Below are 23,714 nucleotides of genomic sequence, written 5' to 3'. Positions count from 1 at the left end.
CTTCTATTAGTTCCAGTAGTTTTCTTGTGGATTCTTTGGGGTTTTCTGTGTATAAGATCATATCATCTGCAAATAGAGATACTTTTACTTCTTCCTTACCAGTTTGGATGCCCTTTATTTCTTTTTCTAGCCTGATTGCTCTGGCTAGGACCTCCAGCACAATGTTGAATAAGAGTGGTGATAAAGGGTATCCTTATCTGGTTCCCTATAGGGTTTTCTTGGCTGTAATCTTTAGAGACGCAGATTGCCAAATCTTTCTCCTCCAGAGCCCTTGGTGGGTTTCATTAGCAGCCAAGTACTTAACCACTGTGCCACTAGGGCTCCTTTTGGAATATTACCTCTCCTATTGTAGAGCCTTGTTGGGCTGGTAAGTCCAGCTGTTCATTCTTCCATTATAGAAGCCTGGAAGGCTTCTTCTAGTATATCTTTCCTTTTGCTGCCCTGTATTGTCATGCGGTATGTACGTGACATAAACTCGCCAGACGTATACTTTGAGTGGGACTTTGACTCCTGAGTAAGTAGAAGAGTTGGAGTTCATTCTGTCCAGCTATAGAATCTGCTGAGACAGCTTCTGGCATGCCAACTTCCTATCCCTCTGCAATGGATTTGTTTTCTACTCATTTTAAAGTCTACTTTTAATTTTCCAATGAATCTGTGCATTCCTAATATCCTTATGATAAAGCCTATTTTCCTTAAGGTAAAGGTAGTTTCTGTAGCTTCCAACCAAAGTACCCAAACTAATTCAAATAGAATTTGAATTAGCTCCATTCCATGGAGCCTTTCTCAGCTAGTCTACCTCTCACCCATTTTACTCCTGTTACTAAATTCCTTTTCTAACTTGTGATTCATTATATAAATTTTATTCTTAAACGCTCTCTAGCATCATGGTATGTTATACATAGAAAGGGCCTTAAAGATAATCTAACACAGCGATCCTCAGCCATAGTGGCATATTAGAATCCCTTGTTGTTGTTAGGTGCCAGGTGCCATCAGGTCAGTTCCCATTTATAGTGACCCCATGTATAACAGCATGAAATGTTGCCCAGTGTTCTGGAATTTCCATTCTTCACAATGTTATCCATAATTTGTTATGATCCACACAATTGAATGCCTTTGCATAGTCAATAAAACACAGGTAAACATCTTTCTGGTATTCTCTGCCTTCACCCAAGATCCATCTGACATCAGCAATTATATCCCTCGTTCCATGTCCGCTTCTGAATCTGGCTTGAATTTCTGGCAGTTCCCTGAAGATGCACGGCTGCAGCCATTTTTGAATTATCTTCAGCAAAATTTTGCTTGCATGTGATATTAATAGTGGCACACACCACCATTCTGGAGGCAAGTTGCCTCTTTCTCTGGTATATTTTTAAACTTCTTTTATCAGACAATAAAACAGTGGGCATTTCCTATTAAGACCTCTTAACTAGCACCTCTTAACTAGGATGGACAGGAAATAGCAAACTGAGCTCTTTCTCTATAGCTAGTTTCCCCCCATTAACCTCAGGTAAAGACTGGTGTGTCAGAGGACCTGGAAATGGGCAGATAATGAAAGCCTAGTCAGAGACGTGTATTTTTTTTTAACATCTGGGGTTAAAGAGGAGAAGAAGGGGAAGAGGAATTTAATAAATGCACATGAACACAAGCAACATTTTTCATCCCATAGAAGTATATTTAGCAGTTTGTTCCTGCTTGATCGTTTTTAAATCAAAGGCAATATAATCCCCTTCCTGAGATAAGCATTGACTATAAATAACCAAAACGAAGACAGGTGTGAGCAGTGTTCTAGCAATCCTGATATTCTAAGGGGTCAAAAGTTTGTTCTCAAAGGCTTTAACTTTTCCAATCTCACCTTTGATCTACTTTCGATACTGTGGGAAGCACGGTGGGGGCGGGGGGGGGCATTCGGAGTGGAGATGAAACACTTTTTATGTAAGAATTTGATTAAATCAGATTATTTTTTTAACTTCCTTGTTCCTTCATGTGAAGGAGCGTCGGTGGGAAAAAGAAATGCTAGTTTTCTGGAGACGTCCTCCCACACACGCAGTGCGTGGGTGTCTTTTGCACCTCACCACCGGAGAAAAACGGAGAGTGGATGGGAAAGTAGGGCGGAACTGAGAAGAAAGAGGGAATGGATCAGAAATATGCAAAGGGAGCAGAGCTGGAGTGGGTGAAGGGAGGAAGGAGAAAAGCGAATGGGGCTGAAGTTAAGACTTTTTGTCTTTAAATGGCTAGAAAGTTGAGAGAGAAATGGACCAGACCTGGGGAAGACAGGAGGGAAAGGAGGCAGCGGTCAGAACCTAAGGCTAATCCTGTTTCTAGTTCTGGCGGGCGGGGAGTCCCGGGCGGGCAGCGGAGGCCACACCCTGGGCCTGTTCTCCCCGCGCTCAAGCGAGCTCAGCAGGAGCTGCTGCTGAACCCGTGAACGAACAAACCATGAATGATCCTCCCGACAGAATGGGGACTTTGGGGCCGCGAGAAGCTTCATATCCCGTGGGCTCACCCCTCCGCCCCAGGCGCGCCGGGCTCTTTCCGGGAAAGCAGGGGCGCAGGGCTCCCCTGGCGGCCGGCGCCCGGGATCCCACCGCGGCGGGAACCAGCGGAAGCAGGGGCAGCGCTCAAGTGGACGGGTCTGCAGCCCGAGCCCCCGGATCGTCGGCTGGAGAAAACCTGGACTGTGAGTCCTGGGTCAGAGACAAAGTGCTCTTTCTTCTGCACCCAGAGAGGTGGTTGGGGACTTCAGGGGATCCTGCACGGGAAGAGGTGGCCGGTGGGGAGGACCTTCCTCAGGCGGGCGGAGACGACCAGGAGCCCGGCTGCCCATCTTCTCTTTTTCCACGGGGACAGCGAATTTCTGACAACCGTGTAGACTCTCCCTCCGTATCCCTGCGGCAGGACTCAGCAGCCCCACCCAAATCCGTGCTCGTGCGGGTCGTGGATTATCAGGTGACACAAGAAGTGCTGCAGACCGCGTGGACGAAGGGCAGCATGACCACGAGGACCGAGAAGCACTCTATGACCGCGGTCACTTTTCGCACCAACAGGGCTTGAGGCAGTTTTGGGAGCGCCGGGACACCTGGGGAACTCCAGGTTCTGTTGGCATGGAAAGAGGCACCCCGCTTCCTCGCCGCGGAGAGGAGCGTTTCACGGTCCCGCAGGATCTGACTCCCCGAGGAGATTAAACAGGAAAGAGGAGCCGGAGGAATGCGCGACGTTGGTGCATCTGCGATAATCCTTAAAGAAAGACAAATGCTATTCGAGAACCGCAGCCTGCAATTAACTGTCAGAAAGAAACTTTTATGATACTGGCGTAACACTTAAGGGTGACAGGGCACCCGTTACAGCTTGCAGAACTGTAAGAAACGTGACACCTCCTTTGTGACTTAAATACTGCGATGGCCTGGGTATCTAAGTCATTCAGAAGACAGGGAGAAAAGGTATTTTCAAATTGGCAGAATGTGAGAGTTTTTGAAATAAGACAGGCAGTTGTTAATTCTCTCTCATTTTGCAATACCTTTTAATTGACCCTTCTTCCCCTTTTTCTTTAGGACATATAAGCAGAAATGAAGGTTCTGCTTACTACAAGGGTGGGAGTGGATGGGAAGAGAGATATGTTTTAAACCTGAAAAGAAAGAAATGGGGGCGGGAGGGGGAAGAGGAGCACCATAAAACAAAGCCACAAGTAAACAAAATCTTTTGTCACTCTCTTCTGATGTGCACATTTTTCACTTTTTCCCCCACATCCCAGTGCTATGGAGAAGAGAAAGGAGCTAGGAAAAGAAAGGGGAAAATAGAAGACAGACAAATGCTATTTAGAAGGAGCTCACCCCAAAGAATATCTGATTTAGTCCAGCAAAAATGGAGCCGTGCTGGTTTCAGTATGCCTTTAATCGGAATTTTTTTTTTAATTATTTTAATGTTAAAAATACTACATGTAAAAAAAATACTGCATCTAAAAGTAGATAGAAATGTATCATTTGCCATAAAATGAGTGTATGTCTCATTCTTGTCCATAATTATTTATCATTAAGGGTTGTAGACAAGACTGGATTGATAAATTCATCTCTCCTGGTGTTGTTGAAGAAAACAAAATCTCTCCTGGTGTTGTTGAAGCAATTTATTTTTCTTATTTTATTTATTCCTGTTTATTGTTAAACACCATCTTTATTATCTCCTTACTAGCGTGGATTCTGTTGTGCCTGTTTTGGGTATGTGAGAGGAGCCGAGCACTTCCTTCTAGAGCTGAACTGCTTGACTTTACCCACTACTGAAATAGTATTTGGTGTGTTGTAGGGGAAAAACATAAAGTTTAGTAAAGCAAAAGAAAGTTTTATTCGGCATATATTCAAAAGGGCAGAAGGCGGAAGCGGACAACCATGCTGCCAGAGGCATGTCTGCCGGAGTCCAAGGAAACAGAACAGACAAAAGTGGGAAAATGGACAAGCATGCTGCCACAGCCCTGTCTGCCCAAGTCCAAAGAACAGTTACAGAGCCATCAGTGTATATTAACATTACAAATGAGCAAAATCATTGAGAGCTTAGCCTTTTCAGATTGGCTAGAAACTGTGATCCTACATTTTGAATTGTCTTTCTTAACAATCATTGGTACAGTTTTCAGTAAAGAGTCAGGAGGGTCTTCATTGGTCTAACAAATTTCTATTCACTAAATGCTAATAGAAAAAGATAAGAGGGGAAAGTCTTTTGTGTTGTGTTTGATCGGCTTTATGTGAAAGTTTCCCTAAAAGATGTTTTCCAAGATTATTTTAGCTATTGTCTTTATACCTCAGGGCCCAGTTGTTGTGTCCTTATGAGTCCTTGTGGGCCCAGCTCCAGGTGGGTCACATTCTCTATGCTCAAGGGCAGGGAATAATGACTCCAGTATTATTTCCTAAATCAGGTGTACTGTGAGAATTAAACTAAGTGGGACCTTGGCTTCTGAAGAGTAAATGGTTGAGCAGTGTCCCCACCCTGTCCCTCCTTTTCTGCCCCTCTTTTAAGTTTAGAGCTTGGAATGTCCTCAAACTATCATTGGATCCAGCTCTTGTCTCCTGGCAGGCAAAGTATGCCCTTATTTTACAGAGGAGTCAGCCTAGGTCTTAGAGATCATGTGGCTTGTGTGGGTCATACAGCTAGTAATTGCATGCTTACTATATCGACACAGAATATGATCATCTCCTTCCCCTCCTAAGGTACAAAGGATATCACAGGAGTCAAAAGATGACTGAAGACATCCCAGGTTTTCTAACACATGTTTGTAAGAAGGACTAGAATCACACTGATATCCCCGAATACAGCAAGGCCTGTTGGCTGGAGAATCACTACTAGTGGTCTCAGGCCCTTGAGACCCTCACTTGAGAGAGGAAGCCAGCACTTGAGCTATTCTGTGTTCAGAACTAATTAGCATGTAGGAAAGGTGACAGTCTCTTTTCCTTAACAACCCTGCTAGACTCCCAGTGGAGGCTAAACTTCATGGCAGATTTCAGACCTGAAATAAAAAAATTTGATTGTGAGTCATACATCCCCCTGATGATTGAGCACTGAATTAAAAAAAAAAACAAAAAAAAACCGTTGCCCTTGAGTCAATTCCAAGTCATAGTGACCCTATAGGACAGAGTAGAACTGCCCCATAGGATTTCCAAGGAGAGGCTGGTGGATTCAAACTGCAGACCTTTTGGTTAGCAGCTGTAGCTCTTACCTACTGAGCCACTGGTTCTCCAGCATTGGATATACCAAACCAAACCCGTTGCCCTTGAGTCGATTCCGACTGGGAGCAATGACCAGAAACGATAACATCCTTCAATTGCTTTGCGTTTGGAGGCAAGTCCAAGGTCAACTGCTTTGGTTCAAACCCAGCTTCATGTCTTAACGTCTCTGTGATCTTGGGTAGAGTGCCTAGTCTCCATGTGCCTCCATGTCCTTATTTGTTCAATGGTGATACAGGTATCTCCGGCTTTTCCAAAGTTCGCTTTATGCCACTTTGCTTTTATGAAAGACCTACATTTGTACCTGTTTTCGCTAACTGAAAGAAATCTGAAGAGAATTTTCACTTTTACAAAAAAAAGCAGAAATAGCATTCAGTGTTTCTTTTGCAGTAAGCCGTTAAAGAGGGAAGCGTGCACCCTGAGCAGCCAGAGTGGCCTCACCAAGCTCCTTCCCGGGGAACTACACTCAGCATCTCAGCTTTTACTATATGTTAGTGTTGTTTCAGGTTTTATGTGTTATTTGGTATGACTTGGTAGGTTATTTTTTGAGTCTGGGGACGCTCAAAAAATTTTCCCATATAAATTAGTGGTAATTGCTTCTTTGCTTCATGCCATTTCGGCTTAGGAAGGACTTCATAGGAGTGCTGTACTTTCGGATAGCCAGGGAAATCTGTAATAAATAGTATCTATATCATAGGGTGTTTTCTTAGGATTAAGTGAAAAATACTTAGAACAGTGCCTGGCATACAATAAATGCTCAACATTAGCTATTGTTGTTGTTGTCATTATTGTTGTTGTCGTTGTTGTTGTTGTTATTGTTTAGCTCACTTTTTATACTAACCAGGCTTTATCCTTTAATTTAATAAAAAAGAATAGAAGGCATCCAACACGAGAAATCCTATGAGACCCAAACCAGCTTTTACTGACACTCTTTCCTATTATACTCCTGAAAGAAAGGATTTATCTCTAGATGTTCCCAAGGTTTAATAGATCAGTACATTCCTTAAGTTCCTTAGAAATGACCACCTACCCATGTGATGAGGACTTATCCTAAGGCTCAAAGACCTAAATTGCAGGGTGCCTGGCTGAGTTTTTGAAAATGTCTCACAAACTGCCTAGTTCTCCTTTGGAGGTAGGAGCTTTGCACACTTTCTTTAGGCCGTGGGCAGGTTAGATTGTTTTCTCTCTGGAGTTTTAAATCTGATGCCCTGTCATCTAGAAAAGCAGAATGGGTACAATTTGTTTTCATTTTATGTCCTTTCGGTTGAAATTATATTCATTCAAGTCAGTTTAAGTCCTTTAGTCCAAATATGTTTGAGTTAATTTTATTTCCTTTAGGTTAAAAAAAGGTCCTTAGGTGGCACAAACAGTTTGTCTTCAATTATAACGTAAAGGTTAGTGGTTTGAACCTAGTCAGTGGCGCTGAGGAAGACAGGGCTGGCAGTCTGCTTTTGTAAAGATTACAGACAAAAAAACCCTATGGAGCAGTTCTACTCTCTAATACATGGGGTCACCATGAGACAGAATTGATTTGATGGTGACAGATTTGGTGGTGTTTTTTTGAAGTAAAAAACATTTTTTAAAGCACTTGTTCAATGTATCTGCCTCCCTGTTAACTGCCTACAACTAGGCCTTCTCACATGCTTATAAATTTCCCTTAGACATGTCTCACTGGAAACAAAAAATAATAAGTCGAACCACTGTTGAATTTGCTTCACAGGTTTTCCTGATCCATGCAGAACTTGTTCTATGAAGAGCCTGAGGAAACCTTTCCCACTCACAGTGTCCAGGGTGTGAATTCAAATGGGCATCCTGAGTACTAAGAAATCTCTGAGAATGGCTGGGGCTTGGCTCTTTCATCTTAGCTCCACCTCACCCCGAAATAGGATCATCTAAAATCATTGTGTTAGGTGGATGAATCACAACAGGGACTTCCAGAAATCACCTGGCCACTTAAGTGACCTAGGATGAATGTCACAGAGTGAGGCCCAGCCCTTGAGAACCACCATCAGACAAGTGTTGACCTCTATTAAAACCCTTTGTCCACAATCTCTGTCACCTTTGAGATTCATTACATTTGATTTGCTATTCTCATTCTTGTCAGTTATCACCGGCACTTGGTGATAAAACCTTATGTAGCTCTTTGCTTAAAAAAAAAGAAGGGGAAAGCTTTCTACTAAGAGAAAAAGTTATACTCACTACAGACAAATTTGAAGAAACATTTTTGTAAGGAAAAAGTACAGAGAATTAAAGAAAACGAAAAACATGAACCCTAATCTCTGTTAATATTTTGTATGTTTCTAGTCTGGTTATATTTATTTTTATGTTTATATGCATGCATGCATACTTTTATGAGTATAAACTATACAAAATAGTATAACCTATATATACTCTTTTTTATTTTCTGAATATTATCTTTATGTAAACTATATGCTATAGCTTATACCAATGCTGCTCAAATTGTGGTCCTTGGATCAGCTACACGGGCATCTCCTATTAAGGTTTTAGAAATGCAGAATCTCAGACCACACCCCAGATCTACTGAACAGGAATGTGCATTTTAACAAGATCTTCTAAAAGTCCTTAGAAATGACCTAATCTTGTGATAAGGATTTATTCTAAGGCTCAAAAACCTAAATTATACTGTGTTTGGCAGTCTTTGAAAACAGTTTCACAGGTAGGAACTTTGAGTACTTTTTTTAGGACCTGCTCTGTTAGGTTTGTTTTCCCTCTGGGATTTTAAATCTGATGTTTTATCATCTCAGAAAAACAGAATAGGCACAACTGGTTTTTACATTAGAGTTTAAGAAGCATTGGACACATACCCTATATTTGGTTCTCTATCTTCCTTTTTTGCTTATAAAAACTAGTCTTAATTTTTTCTTAATTATTAGCAATACCATGAAAATATTAATTTGTAGAATTATGCAAAGGGTTAGAGATTACAGAAGAATGAAATATGGTATATATGGTTTTGTGAATTAGTAAAGAGATCTCTAAAGAGCTTTATTGTGTCTTTTTAAAGAGCCTTATCATTCTCAAATTTTTCCTAAGGAAACACTGATTGATTATTGGAGGTCACACTGTTTCAGAAATGTGGTTCTTTGATTATCTGAGAATGTGAAATAGTATGTTCTCCAAAACTCCTTAAGGGAAGAGAGGCAGGAAGTCATTAGAGAAAACCCAGTTGCAACATTCTTGGCTCAGTCAGGGCTTGCCACCACTTGAGGTGAATTGCGAGGGGGTGGGGGAAATGTGGAGCCTGAATTTGAATCAGCAAATTCAGGTAAGAAAACAAAGGGCTGTGACTTTTGAACACCCTGACTTCTTTATAACTGCAGTCATGACTTGACTCTTGAAGTAGGAAAGGCAAATCTGTGTACCTTTTCACTTCCCTAAATGGAGAGAGAAAAAGAAGCAGTCCAGTTTGCTCTGGAGAGAGTAACGAGTTATGGTCAGTTCTAGGCACTATGTAGCTTACCGTCACCAACAAAGCAAGGAGTTACGGAATTTAAGATGTCTAAGTTTAAGATGGCATGAGTAGTTTTAGGAGACTGTAGCCTTCACAAAATGCATATTTTTAGTGAGAAAATAAAGACCACCCAAATGACAACAGGCTGTTCATTTAGAGCTTAATACAGCAAGGGAGTCAGCCACCATCACTTGCGCTCGCTCATCAGAGACACAAAGGGAGGCTGGACCAGGGAATTCTTTATAGTGAAAAAGCACAGGCTTCAGATATGTTCTTATTGGAAGCTGTCAGCATGGGGAAGCTAGAGACTGGCTGACTAGAAACTGGGCTTGTTTTATGTGATTGGTTTAGGGCCTTCTCTGAGTTGGAAGGGATATTGGGAGCAAAAAACAGGGAAGCTGCCTGTCATTGACCAAGTCCTAAATGTCCTGGTCTTTTGCTGCAGAGGCTGTGGCTTGGTTTCTTGAACTGGTTAGAGGTTAGAGCTCTATTGTCATATATAGTTTGGCCATTGTCCGTTTGTTTATTCAGTCACTCATTAGTTTTAGGACAATCGTGAAGGCTGAGTTAGATACTGAAAGATCCAGTTACAGGATTTTTTTTTGGAGATAATAACATTACAATTCTCTCTTAGAGACATCCAGAATGAAGCACTGTAAGTAGTTTATGGGGGTGAAATATGCTTTGGCATAGTTATGCCCTTACTGTTGGCATGCAAATATTATATAGTGGATTAGTGCCACCTTACTGAAGTAAAGGAAGAGCTGCATAGATTTCACCTAGGCATGGGGTAATGCCTAGTGGTCACTCTGAGGTTACTGAGTGCCTAAGCCTAGTATTCAGACTGGTTTATTGGACAACCTGGCGCAGGACTGAAACCCATTGGACCATCCTTAGGCACATGAAATCTTGTGACTGAGCTAATTTGAAGCCCTACTAGATTCACAGAAAAGTGGGTACAATACAATATCTTGACTTTAACTTTCTTGGAAGAGCAGTGAGAAAGTATAAGGGACATCAGATAATTTTTACCAAACCAAGAGAGCTTTCAGGGAGGGCTCATGAACGCAGTCAACTTCTGTAAGGATTCTTCCTCTGATCACTGGTGTCTGTACCTCGGAGAGAAAGAAGCCTTGATCATGCTTATGGACTTCCCAAGCTGGTCTCAGTATTGACCCAGATGCCTGAGGCTATCGGGTTCAGGCTGCAGAGTCAACTGGGAGGGAAAATGTGCAAACTTACAATAATCTTATAATCAAAATCGGACCATTTCTCTCCGATTGGAATTATATTAGAGTGTGTTAAAAATAATAAAAAATCACCGAAATTAGAAAGTTTATTCTGAGTAGTTACTCTGTATGCATTAGGAAGGCCATTTAGATTCCAGAAAAATGCAAATGGCTTGCAGAAAGTTAGGTACAGTGGGGCTTATAAAGACAAAAGGAGGGAGAAATACAGAAGATCAACCATTGGCTAATCTTAACATGATTGATAGAACCCTGCCCTCCCCCATGACTGAAATCAACTGATACCAATTTACTTCTAACCTGGCTGCTAATAATTTGGCCCTCTACCCACCTGCAGCCAAGAGACTTTCTGAGATTTAAAATAGGAGGTAATGGTTTGTTGACTATCCTTTCCTAGAATGATAAGGCAGTGGTTAAGAGCTTGGCTGCTAACCAAAAGGTCGGCAGCCACTCCTTGGAAACCCTATGGGGCAGTTCTACTCTGTCCTATTGGGCAGCTATGAATCAGAACTGATTTGACGGCAACGAGTTTGGTTTTGGTTTAGAACAGTTTCTGACAGACTTTTTATGATTAATATTTGGTTTTGTGGATAAGAAAAATGTTAAAATCAAAGTAAGCTGTCTGTTATTAATTTTCTTCATCAACAAGTGGAAGAAAGGGGACTCTGTGACTGTGTGGGTGACCTATGTAAGCGGTGTGCCAAGGATTGGGCCATGGTTAGGATTTGCCCCAGGGGTAGGCAATAAGCATTTGCATTGTCTTTAGAGATTTTAAAATAATGACAATACCCCACTAAAAGTGTATTATTATAACTATGTACTTAGTGATAAAATACTCCTGGGGGGGGAGGAAAATCTATTTTTCATTTAAATTATAAAAAATTCCTGTGATTGCTGTTTGATATTTAATCATACAGATGTAAGCTTCAAATTAGCACATTTTTATTTCTTTTCCTTTACTATTTTTTCCATGTGGAATTAGAAGAACTCTTAGTATTGTCCCCCGGACTCAGTTACATGTATTCATTTTGAGAGTAAATTCCTAAGGGTGCAGAATCTTTCGAACTTATTTCCAGTATAGTTTGTGTCTCCAACCTCTATATATTCCTGAGTTCAAGAGTAGATTCAGTATAAACATTCACGGCATAGCAGTTACAGGGATTAAGAAAATAACTCAAGTCCTTTAGTTGTGTCATTATATGTGACCACTTGGAGTATTTCTTATTTTTTAATTGAAGTGAAAACATACAATTAACGATTTTAAAGTGTTCAATTCAGTAGCTTCGTGCAACGTCATGATTATCTAGCTCTAGAATATTTTCATCACCCTAAAAAGAAACCCGGTACCAGTTAAGTAGTCGCTTCCCATTTTCCCCTTTCCCTAGCCTCTGGCAACCACTAATCTGCTTTCCGTCTCTATGGATTTGCCTATCCTGGGCATTTCATATAAATGGAATCATATAATAGGTGATTTTTTGTATCTTCTTTCCTTAACTTGGCATAATGTTTTTGTCATGGATGGAGCTGTGTCCCCCAAAAGTATCTGTCAGTTTGGCTAGGTCATGATTCCCAGTATTATATGATTGTTTACCATTTTGTAATCTGAAGTGATTTCCGTATGTCTTGTAAATCCTGTGACTATGATGTAATAAAATGGATTAGCAGCGGTTATATTCATAAAATCTACAAGATTAGATAGTGTCTTAAGCCAATCTCTTCTGAGATATGAAAGAGAGAAGCAAGCAGAGAGACATGGGAACCTCATGCTACCAAGAAAGCAGTGCGAGGAACAGAGTGCGTCCTTTGGATCTGAGGTTCTTGCGCTGAGATGCTCCCAGACCAAGGGAAGACCGATGCATCACAAGGACCTTCCTTCCTCCAGAGCTGACAGACAGAGAAAGCTTTCCTCTGGAGCCAGCGCCCTGAATTCAGACTTGTAGCCTACTAGACTGTGAGAAAATAAATTTCTCTTTGTTAAAGCCATCCACTTGTGATATTTCTGTTATAGCAGCACTAGATGACTAAGACAATTTTCAAGATTCATCCGTGTTGTAGCATGTATCATCCATACTTCATTCCTTTTTGTGACTACATCAATTTTCCATTGTATCAATATACCACTTATTGTTTATCTGTTCATCAGTGGATGGACATTTTGGTTGTTTCCACTTTTTGACTGTTAAGTATGATGCTGCTGTGGACATTCATGCACAGGTTTTCCTTTGGAAACCCATTTCAGTTCACTTGGGTAGTTACCTAGGAGTAGAATTGCTGCATCATATGGGAATTCTATAGTTAACTTTTTGAGGAAATGCCAAACTGTTTTCCACAGGACATGCACCATTTTACATTCCCACCAGCAATCTATGAGGGTTTCAATTTCTGCACAGCCTCAAGAACACTTGTTATTTTCCTTTAAAAAAAAAATTAGTCACTCTTATGGGTATGAAGTGGCACCTTACTGTGGTCCACTTGCAGTTACTATGTGTAAAATTTAAAACAGGGAAGCAGCAGTATGTAATATTTTTATTTGGTAAGTATAAATGTAGTTCATACGTGAAATATTCTACTGGATTTGAATAATATCTTTAACTTTGAAATGTATTCTTTTCCATTGTTAATTGATTTTAAACCTAAAGAAGGAATCAAAAAATAAAACATATCAGTGGCATGATTTAGCAGTTGTCTTAATTGTTTCTTTAGAAGGTGTTTCAGTTTTATTAAAGTTCATTTGTCAGTTACTGGACAATTATTTGCTCAATATATTATCAGACTGTATCCAAAGAATCAAAGTTATTATTTGTTTCATTTTATGATTATTACTGAACACAATGTTTGTGATATTGGTGTTAAAAATTATCTGCTCCAGGTGTCAGATGTGTTGGAAAACACCTGTTGCCTTCGAATCAATTTCAACTCACAGGTAACGCCATCTGCCAATATGTAGCCATAAAGTTATAAAAATGGAGGACGGGAAGGATTGGAACTAAAGCTCAGGTTTCCTGATCTCTAATCAAAGCTGTTTCTATTATTCCTTGTGTTATTCCTTGTGTAAAAGAGAACAGTCCACTAAGTTAATTAATGTTGACTTTGGGTTTAGAATTAACAGATATATTATTGAACTCCAGTTATATGGTAAATGTAACTCCAGAAAATGCTTATGTTGAAACAATAAATGAAGATTAACTGGGCCAGTATCTTGTATCATTTTTGTTTTCATTTGTTTCAGCTAAGAAGTCATGGAATCTGAATATTTATACCCCATTTGACTTATTCTAAAATACTTTGTGGAAAATACTGGATTGGGGATCATGTATGAGCAAGAGAATCACTGTGTTGATGATTGGGAAGTACATTTGACTTCATAAAGGCCAAAAATGCTTTGTGTCTTGGGAGAACTGACAGTGACTTCTTTATTCTTCTGGTAGGGTCCCTTGTATGTGCCTTCACTGACACTTCAGAGCATTGAATACAGGGATGTGGGAGCTACAGGGTTCAAGTTTCCATTATGCGCCGAGCGGTAGCATTCACTTTTTGACCTCACAACCAGTTATCTGTTATTCAGCGCCTTTTTGGTTATTGTATGCAGAATGAGACTAATGCTTTATGTTTAGTGTGGTTCTTAACTTAAAAACGTGTTGCCATTGAGTCGATTCCAACGCCTAGCAACCCTATACAGTTGAATTTTCTTCAGTGATAACTACTGATTGGTTCTTGGACTTTTCATATGCCTTGGAGGGACACAGCAGTTTCATGTTTGAAGGACCAAGACTTGGAGCACTAAGTAAAATTCTTTGTGTCAAATACTCTGTTCATTTGTTCTGATTTACAGAATGGCAGGAGGGAGGTTTGTACTACAGCGATTAGCACAGGAACTCAATTCGATCTGACCTGAGAACACTCCGTGAAGGTGTGACTGGTGACTGCTTAAATAACGCAGAAGTGCTTGGCAGAATATCCTGGTGGGCAAAATGCAGGAAAAAGAAGTCTGTACTAAGGACCATGAGATAATGCCTAGACCTGGAGCTGCAGAACCCGAGCAGAGCCTAGGCCTGGGGCAGAGCACGTATCTTGTGAGGCATTGGTCGAGTGGTGAAGCCAATGTCAGGGCTTAGGTCCAGGTCCAGGGGGTGGTTAGAAGGTGAACTTCTGCACGAGACTGGTCAAGACAAGGAAAAGCTCCATCTTGGCTAGTGACGCACCAGCACACATCAGCCGACCTGGAGAGATGGATGTGGTGGGGTTTAGAAAGTACTGGCGCAAAAATCTGAAAAACAATCTCGATAAAGACAAAAACAGAGGGTTTCTCCTACTTTGGTATGCCTGGGCTAGTCACTTAACTTCTTGTGAGACTTGTGGGTTCAGTCTCCCTCTTTGTTGTTGTCAGCTGCTGTCCAGACGGCCCCCTACTCATGGTGCCCTCATGCACAACTGAACGAAACACTGCCCTATCCTGCACCATCCCTATAATCGGTTGCCGATCACACCGTTACGATCCATGGGGCTCCAGTGGCTGATTTTTTAGTAGATTGCCAGGCCTTTCCTCCTAGTCTGTCTTAGTTTGAAAGCTCTGTTGAAACCTGTTCAGCATCAAAGCAACACACAAGCCTCCGCTAACACACAGGTGGTGGCTACACATGAGGTGCATTGGCTGGAATTGAACTAGGTCTCCATTATGGAAGCAAGAATTCTACCATTGAACCACCAATGCATCAGAAGTTAGTTCTCTGAATTTCAAAATTTATACCAATAGAAACTTCCCCCACCCACACCCACCCAAAGAAATCTTAAGGGAAACACCGTTATTTACACATATTCAAACAGAACTTTTCTGGTTGTGAAGTAGGGTGCCCATTATCTCCTTACCTAATCTTCTCTTCAAACTCCCAAGCCACAAGGAATCTTCAAAGATTCCCTCAGAAAGTGTTGTTCAATGCTTAATGTCATATAGCCAATTTAAAGACACTTCTATATTTCTGAAGTTTAGTGCCATGTGGAAAAGAGCAAAGCCTTAACACAGTTCTAAGACAAAGCTACATCTGTCCATATTTTTCAAACCTAGTCTTTCTCAAACAAGATACCTTACCCACTGAAAATGGCATGAAAGAATCTTTCTTGATAAACTTTCCATCAGAGTTGAGGGAATGCTCAGGATTAAATGCATCTGGTTTCTCCCCCAGTGTGTGATCCCAAGTACTGAGGTCAGCAAGATGATGATCTCAGTACCCTAGAAATAAAAATGTTAGTGACAGAGATATTAAATTCCTTTCTAAGGATGTGATTGTTTAAAGACATATTGTGATCTCAGCTGGCAATTTTTCAGAAGTAGTGTGCTCGGTTGTTCTTTTTGTTAGGTGCCATTGAGTAAGTTGCAACTCATAGCAACCTGACGTACAACAGAACAAAAACACTGCCTGGTCCTGTGCAATCTTCACAATCGTTGCTATATTTGAGCCCATTGTTGCAGCCACTATGTCAGTCCATCTTGTTGACAGTCTTCCTCTCTTGCGCTGCCCTTCGACTTTACCAAGCATGATGTCCTTCTCCAGGGACTGGTCCCTCCTGATAACATGTCCAAAGTACATGAGACGAAGTCTCACCGTACTGGTTTCTAAGGAGTACTCTGGCTGTACTTTTTTCAAGACAGATTTGTTCGTTCTTCTGGCAGTCCATGGTATATTCAATATTCTTCCCCAACACCATAATTCAAATTCATCAATTCTTCAATCTTCCTTATTCATTGTCCGGCTTTCAAATGCATATGAGACAATTGATAATGCTGTGGCTTGGGTCAGGCACACCTTAGTCCTCAAAGTGACATCTTTGCTTTTTAACACTTTAAAGAGGTCTTTTGCAGCAGATTTGCCCAGTGACTGCGTCGTTTGATTTCTTGACTGCTGCTTCAATGGGCATTGATTGTGGTTCCAAGTAAAATGAAATCCTTGACAACTTCAATATTTTCTCTATCATATGCTCCATTAGGAAATGGAAAAAGTGAAAGTGGAGAGGCAGCAGGGCTTGAGAGTCAATGTGGTATATTTGACCAAAGTTTTATTCAGTACCAAGTAAAAAAGGAGTCCCTGGGTGGTGCAAACAGTTAACATGCTCAGCTATTAACCCAAAGGCTGAAGTTTTGAGTCCACTCAGAGGTGCCTTGGAGAAAAGGCCTGGCAATCTACTTCCAAAAAATAAACTATTGAAAGCCCTGTGGAGCACAGTTTTACTCTGACACAAATGGTGTTGCTTTGAGTTGGAGTCAACTTAATGGCAACTGGTTTCACCAAATAAAAAACATGAGTATTTTTGGTTTCAAGTTTAAGGTTTAACGATTATTTCAGAGCAATAGTTTTGGGGGTTCATACAGAAATCAAAAATATCTCCTGAAGTCTTCTTAAAGCCAAACAATAGTAAAGAATATGCCTTGAATATGGGATCAAATTGACAATAGCAACTCCAAAGATTAGCTGGGAAACTTGGGGAGCTGTAAGTTTATGCTAATGGAGGGGACAATTCGGAAAAGAAGGGTGAGAATTTTTGTACAACTTTTCAAGTGATCAGTATCACTGAATTATACATGTAGAAGTTGTTGAATCGGTGTTATGTTCTGCTGTGTACCTTCTCAACAACAACAACAAAATAAAGTCTATATATAACCACCACCAAAAACCCATTGCTGTCCAGTCGATTCCAACTTACAGTGAACTATAGGACAGAGTAGAACTGCCCCACAGGTTTTCCAAGAAGCAGCTGGTGGATTCGAACTGCTGACCTTTTGGTTAGTAGCTGAATGCTTAACCACTACACACCAGGGCTCCAAGTAGATATTTAAAAAAAACAAAAACAAAAGAAACCATGAGCACTGGACTCAAAACTGGGGATGAATTCTTACTTAGTCACGTATTTTCTGTGTGACAATAGCATGATATTTCATTTTTGATAACCCCCATTTTCTAAATTTCTATGATGGGAGTTCAATAGTGCTCATAGGGTGACTGTGAGCACTAGATGAAAGTACACACAGGACAGAACCTTGTGCAGTTCCTGGCAGGTTCTGGTGCTCAGGGAACTCTCTTCTGCGGCCATGGACTATCGTAGTGGACAAGTTAAGTTAAATAAAAGCCATTGCTGTCAAGTCGATTCTGAATCATAGCAACCCTATAGGACAGAGTAGAGCAGCCCCATAAGGTTGCCAAGGCTGAATCTTTACTTAAGCAGACTGCCCCTTCTTTATCCTGCGGAGCGACTGATGGGGTCAAACCACCAAACTTTTGGTTAGCTGCGGAGCAATTAACCACTGCACCAGTAAGGCTCCTTTAAGTTAAACAAGCCCACCAAAACAAACTCTGAAAAACAAGTTATTCTGCTTCCAAAGCTTGCCACTTGCTCTGAAACAAATTAGACCCATCAGAGGAAAGTCATTTTAATTGAAAGTGTGTATAAGGAAGTGTGTTCTGAGCACTAGAAACAAAAGCAAAAGCAAACAAAACAAAACGTTAAGAGTAATATTCACTACTTCACCTTGGTTAGTTAATCCCAGCTGCCTCTTTAAAAAGGCTTTGGAAGACTGTCTTTGTGGTTAGCTGTTTTACCATATGCATCTGTATAGTTTTCTGAGTTCACCAAAAGCCATTGACTGTTTTCAAGTGTTCTGCTTTTATAAATTTATTTTTACTGTTTTAGAAATTATGTGTACTGGGCATTGTACACTGACTTTCTCATCCTCGTAACAGCTGTGCTAGGTTATTTCCATTTCACAACAGAGAAGACTCTCAGGTTCAGCAAGATTGAGTAACCTTTACCCTGGTAGGTAGTTAATTAAATCTCTTGACTGCAAGCCCTACCGCAACGCTCGGCCGAGCTCACACCCACTGTTGCTACTTCCTTGGTGGCCTCTATATCACTTGTTGATGTTGGTTTTTGATATTGGTTGTTTTTCCATCTCAGATGCTAATCTAATTAACTCAATCCAAGAGTGTGCTTAAAATGTGCTGGAAAATATGTGCTCCAAAAGGAATTTAGCCATCCTCCTTGTTCCCAGGGTATCCACAGGATAGGAAGTGATGGTGTGGAGAGGGATCTCCATAACCAGTAGCACCCCTGGATCTATGCAGAGGTGGGCCCAGAAACAGTGGATGTAGGTATCAAGGAAAAGAATTGGAGCTATGAGCATATTTGACCTTATGCCAAGTCTGGCCTTCAGTTTAGTTTAGGAAATATCTGTACATTCTTCCTCAGTTTACCAGTGGAATTCAGAGGGCTGCATCTAGGTGTCTTAATATTGGGAGCTCAAGAGGGCATGAGGTGTTTCGGTGTGAGGAGGGAAGGGAAGCATGGCAGCACTGTTGGAGGGAGGCCATGTCGTGAAAGTGCAAGGCTCTCAGGGATGATACGCCCTGACTGGATTCCTGACTCCCTTACATGGCAAGCTTCCAATCCCGGCAAATGACTTAAACTCTCTGAACCCCAGTTTCCTCAGTTATAACATAGAAGAATAGTAATACCTTATAAAGTTCCACAGAGTAATTGCTATTACATACATAGCACAGACGCTGTACTGTTCGTTGGAAGGGAGGGAGGGAAAGAGGGAAGGAAAGAGGAAAGAAAGTGAAGTGGACTGGGATTGTCTTTGACAGTTCATTTTAGTGCTTCTGTGCTTTTGAGCAGCTGATATTCTCTCCCTCTTCCCTCACCTTCCAGCCTTATAGCCTTACCTTTGGAATAAAGTAATTTTTAAAGATAATATTTGTGGTGGTTGCATGGGGTAAACCTGTGGGCAGGATGTTAGCAAATCTCTGTACTTCATGATTGACAGCATCCGTGTATGGCATTTGAGTTCCGTGTGCAATTTCAGGCTGGGCTGATCCGACAACTTCAGTGATCTCATCAGAGATCTTTTCTGGTTAAAATGGAATTAAAGTTTTTAAAGTCTAGGATGAGAGGGGGTGTTGGAACAGTCTTCCCCGTTTTATTTAAATGTTGAAGTCAAACCCTGTGCTCTCCGAGTCCCTGGGTTTGCTTTTCTTTGCACTGCTTCCGTCCCCTAGGCCTTCATTCCTAAATCTCTTCTGGGGACCTGGGTATAGTGATGCCTTCAGACCATCTCAGGGTGCTTAGAGAACAGAATCAACTTTCTTACATCCTAAGAAAACTAAAGATATAAATTATACTCAAGGGTACAAATAACAGCTACTACATGTAGTTATAGGAGATCACTGGTGGCACAATTGGTTTGCACCTGACTACTAACCTAAAGGTTGGTGGTTTGAACCCACCAGTGGCACCTTGGAAGAAAGACCTGGCAATCTACTTCCATAAAGATTATAGCCCAGAGAACCTTATGCAGCAGCTCTACTCTGTAACACATGGGGTTGCCATGGTTTGGAATCGACTCAATGGCAATGGGTTTGGTTTTGGGTTTTGGTGTGGTTATAGAATTCTGCTTTTTCCACTCCATGAGATTTCTGACTTCCCTTCCCTTCAGGCAGTGCTGTGAATCGTTGGGGGCTTACTCTGGACCTCAGGATACCGCATCATAAGCAGAATTCCCCAGCGAAGTATGGAGGCCATGGTCTTTGTACCGGCCACAAACAGATTAGTAACAAGCACCACCAGACTGTCTTCACTGAAATACTCGGTAGATTTATCTTTCTTCTGAAAGAGTAAAACAAATCATTAGTGATGAAATAATTTTACATGAAAGATCATTAGATATAACTTGAATTTAAAAAATAAAGCATTGCATTGTGCCCTCAGTCCATTGGAATTTTTTTATTATGAGAATGTTGTGGAGAATTTTAGGATAAAACAGATCCCGAGTTCTAATAATGGTAAATAATTGTAATAACGAGAAAGGCTATTTGCATTTAGGGAGATCGGATATTAGTTTTTAACTGAGTGATTAGAATATCCCAACACTGAGGGTTTAAAAAATTATTTAAAGAATCTTTCTTGGGATTGCTAAGTGAAACATGATTCAAGATTGCCAAAAAGAATGGTCATTTCCAGAACTGTCATATCTTGAGATCTTTTATATGTCCTGGTTTTTCCAGAGAAAGATAACAGAAGTGGTGGAAAATATTCTAGAATGCAAAGTAATAAATGGAGAGAAATAACTGAAGACATTTTTCGGAGTATATTAATTTACCGTTATTAACTTAATTGAGTCCAGTTCTTTTTCTCCTTTGAAAGGAATTTTTTTTTCGTGCAGATACTATTAATTAAACTAAATAATAAACACTAAGCTAAGGAAACCCCTGAAGAAAAATATCATTACCTCCTGCTGTCTGACCAAAAAGACATCAGTGAGACTTCTTGGATCATTTTTGTCAAGTTTATGAAGGTGCTCTAGAAAAGTCATCCTTATAAAAGAAAATAATTCGTCTCCATTCCGGAATACAGTCTTATGACATTGTAGGAGGAACCTCCAAACTGGAAACATATTGAAAAGCTAAAAGAATAAAGGAGCAACAACGTAAATTGCATACATACTGCTTGTGGTAACACCATTATTTATGAAAGCATTATAGAAAAAGCATCTCATATGGATTTGAATTACATCAACTGATAATGGCAGACTGAGCTAGACAATAAGATTTTGTTGTTTATCAGAACTAAGTAACTTAAAATGAATATTGCTAAGGCTTACGATAAGTTCTATGTACTGAAATCACCTTAGTATATTTTGCTTGTGGCAATAGATTTACTTAGAGGCTAGACAGGACAGAAAAATAACAGCAGTGTTTGTTATAAACCCAAGTGTTTTGCAAAATCCCAGGTGATTCCTGGTAAACAATCAGACTATTTTAGTTTTATGTAACAATAAATTTATCACTAATATTTTCTGTAGGATCAAAATACTGATTTTTTAATTCTTGACAGGACTTCTTATCTGTGGGTCTTATAGAACAGTGCCACTTAATCTAATATCCACCGACCCCTAGAAAATTCAGGAAGGGCTTCACTGTTTGCTAAATTTTATGTGTTTGTATATTCATTTTTGTGGAGTCTCTATATTTTGTCAGGTTCTGAAAGAAATCTGACCTCCAAAGGGTTCATGACCCCCAAAATGACTTATCAAACACCAGAGATGAAAGGTCACTCCTAAAATTAGACATTATAGTTGCATATTCTGGTGTTCTCAAGCACCTGTAGTTAGAATAAAACTGCATTTATAATAACAGAGCCTAAATTATTCCTAAGTGAAATAATATGATCTTTTGCCAGTGGTGCTAATCAACATGAGAACTACTTAACAAAGTTCTTTCTTCCCACATCGCAGAAGATAGTGACTTTATCACTCACAATTATTTAAAAAAAAAAAAATATTGAACTGCAGCACTGTTATAAACTTGCATGGCTCAGAATAAATATTGAGATTTTATTTAGCACTTTATGTTTTTTGATACTCGGTAGTCTCCCTTGTTAAAATTCACTATCCTAAGTGATTTGTACTGAGTGCCCCTTATTCACCCATTTGCTTATTCCAAATTCCATGCCTTCTTAGTGGTATAGGTAAAAGATGGGTGGCCAAAATTATGATTATTTCTAATCATAAAGTGAACTCTTTATTGGTATGACTCACAATACCCACATCATAAAATATTTGATGTAGTACTTTGTGGTGGGAGAATTATCAGATGTGTTAACCAAGCAAGCCTGTCACATTTCTTTCAGCCTGTACTCAGAATGTTCCAGGAAGCATATATTTTTGAAATGATAATTTTCTAATAAATACTTGTTCATGGTCTCTTGAACAATTCCTCTTAAACCTCAGAGGAACTAAAAGTAAATAAGAAAGATACAGTTGCCATAATTCCAGGACCTCCAATGAGTTTCACATTTTCACTAATCAAGGTTCAGAGTCTCAAGAATTGGGTGCCTTGGAAGTCAAACCGTTTCCCAAGCAACACAGACACAATGACGTTAGTAACAGAAGCATTCATTACTGTTTTGATCTCAAAAGCCTTTTCTAGAACATAACTTGCTAATCAAGGTTAGAAATATTCACATAGACAGGATTAAACCTGTTCCATACTGATTGATACAGACTATTAAATAAAGGGTTTCATGGAAGAAAGGGATTATTGATGATCATGCATCAAAGGATAGTGACCCTTGAGTGAGCCTTGAAAAATACCCAGCAAAACGAAAAATAAACCTTTATCCCTGAGACCATTTAGACTCGTGGCAACCCCATGTGTAACAGAGTAGAACTGTTCCGTTGGGATTTCTTGGCTATAATCTTTATGGAAGCAGATGGTAAGGCCTTTCTTCCACTGTGCCACTGAGTGGGTTCGAACCTCCAACCTTTAGGTTAGTAGTTGAGCACAAACTGTACCATCCAACGACTTGGTCAAAAGATTGCCATAAAGAAAATGAAAAGTTATATGTCAAAGAAAACCAGCACTTGGCTCAGTTAAAGAAATAAAAATGTGCCAGGTGAGGGACATTTTAGAGTGTTTGTGTGTGTGTGTCGGGGGGTTGGGGGGGTTGTGCATAATATCTGGGAAAATATCTTCTCAAAAGGATACGCTACATTCAAGTTTAAAGAACTTCATCTAGTTTCATATTTGTTTCACTCTCTTCTGCTACTGGGTCCAGTTTTGCTTAGCATCATTGAACACTCCTTAGATTATTAAACACTTACCAGTGGGTAAGCATTTATTTCTAAGTGAAGAACATTCAGTTGCTGAGATTTACTCAACATTAGCACCTATCTTAAAGGGGAGGCTGGAAGCCTAAGGAAATGGGAGCCTTAGCCCCCTTTTTCTCTTCTTCATTCATCTCCATGTTTCTATCATTGATCATTTGTCTTGATATTAATTTATTAGTGGAAATAATATTCAAATGAGCTCATTTTTAATTAGGAATGGGCTCAACTTTATAAGAAAATGAGTAAAATTCTTGAGATAAAAATGAGGTTTTTGGTTTATTCATCTAGCATATTGATACAAATAATATGGAAATAAGTATGTTTTATTTAAAGAAATAAAAAAAAAATGCCCATTACCAAGGAGTTGTTCTAGATGAAAGGAGACAAAGAGGCATGACAACTGAATGCAATGCATGCTCCAGGATTTCCTTTTGAGATAAAGGACATTATTGGGACAATTAGTGACATCTGAATGACGTGTGCAGATTTGATAATAATATTATGTCAATGTTAATTTCCTGATTTTTGAAAATTGTACAGCAGTTTTATTTTATTTTATTTTTTTTAATTGTACTTCAGGTGAAGGCTTACAGAACAAATAGTTTCTCGTGAAACAGTAGTACACATGTTGTTTTATGACA

At 40.0% G+C, this 23,714-nt stretch overlaps 1 protein-coding gene and 1 pseudogene across 1 annotated transcript; one reads left to right on the top strand and one right to left on the bottom strand.

Annotated features, from left to right (window-relative positions):
- Nucleotides 1-2,436: 2,436 nt before the first annotated feature.
- On the top strand, nt 2,437-3,051 carry CUNH6orf141 (chromosome unknown C6orf141 homolog). Its single transcript, XM_004390827.1, has one exon. It carries the CDS (start codon nt 2,437-2,439, stop codon nt 3,049-3,051), a length of 615 nt encoding a protein of 204 aa, XP_004390884.1.
- Nucleotides 3,052-14,467: 11,416 nt separating this feature from the next.
- LOC111819244 (cytochrome P450 2K6-like) overlaps nt 14,468-23,714 on the bottom strand; it is a 15,997-nt pseudogene continuing 6,750 nt past the window's right edge.

The sequence above is a fragment of the Trichechus manatus genome, unplaced genomic scaffold, assembly GCF_000243295.1.
Source record: "Trichechus manatus latirostris isolate Lorelei unplaced genomic scaffold, TriManLat1.0 scaffold00331, whole genome shotgun sequence".
NCBI classification, from domain to species: Eukaryota; Metazoa; Chordata; class Mammalia; order Sirenia; family Trichechidae; genus Trichechus; species Trichechus manatus.
Note: the sequence above shows the minus strand (reverse complement) of the source record. Positions and strands in the feature narration are given on the sequence as shown.

Excerpts from the sequence above, each read along its gene's own strand:
- CUNH6orf141 (XM_004390827.1), top strand. The coding sequence starts at position 2,437 with ATGAATGATCCTCCCGACAGAATGGGGACTTTGGGGCCGCGAGAAGCT.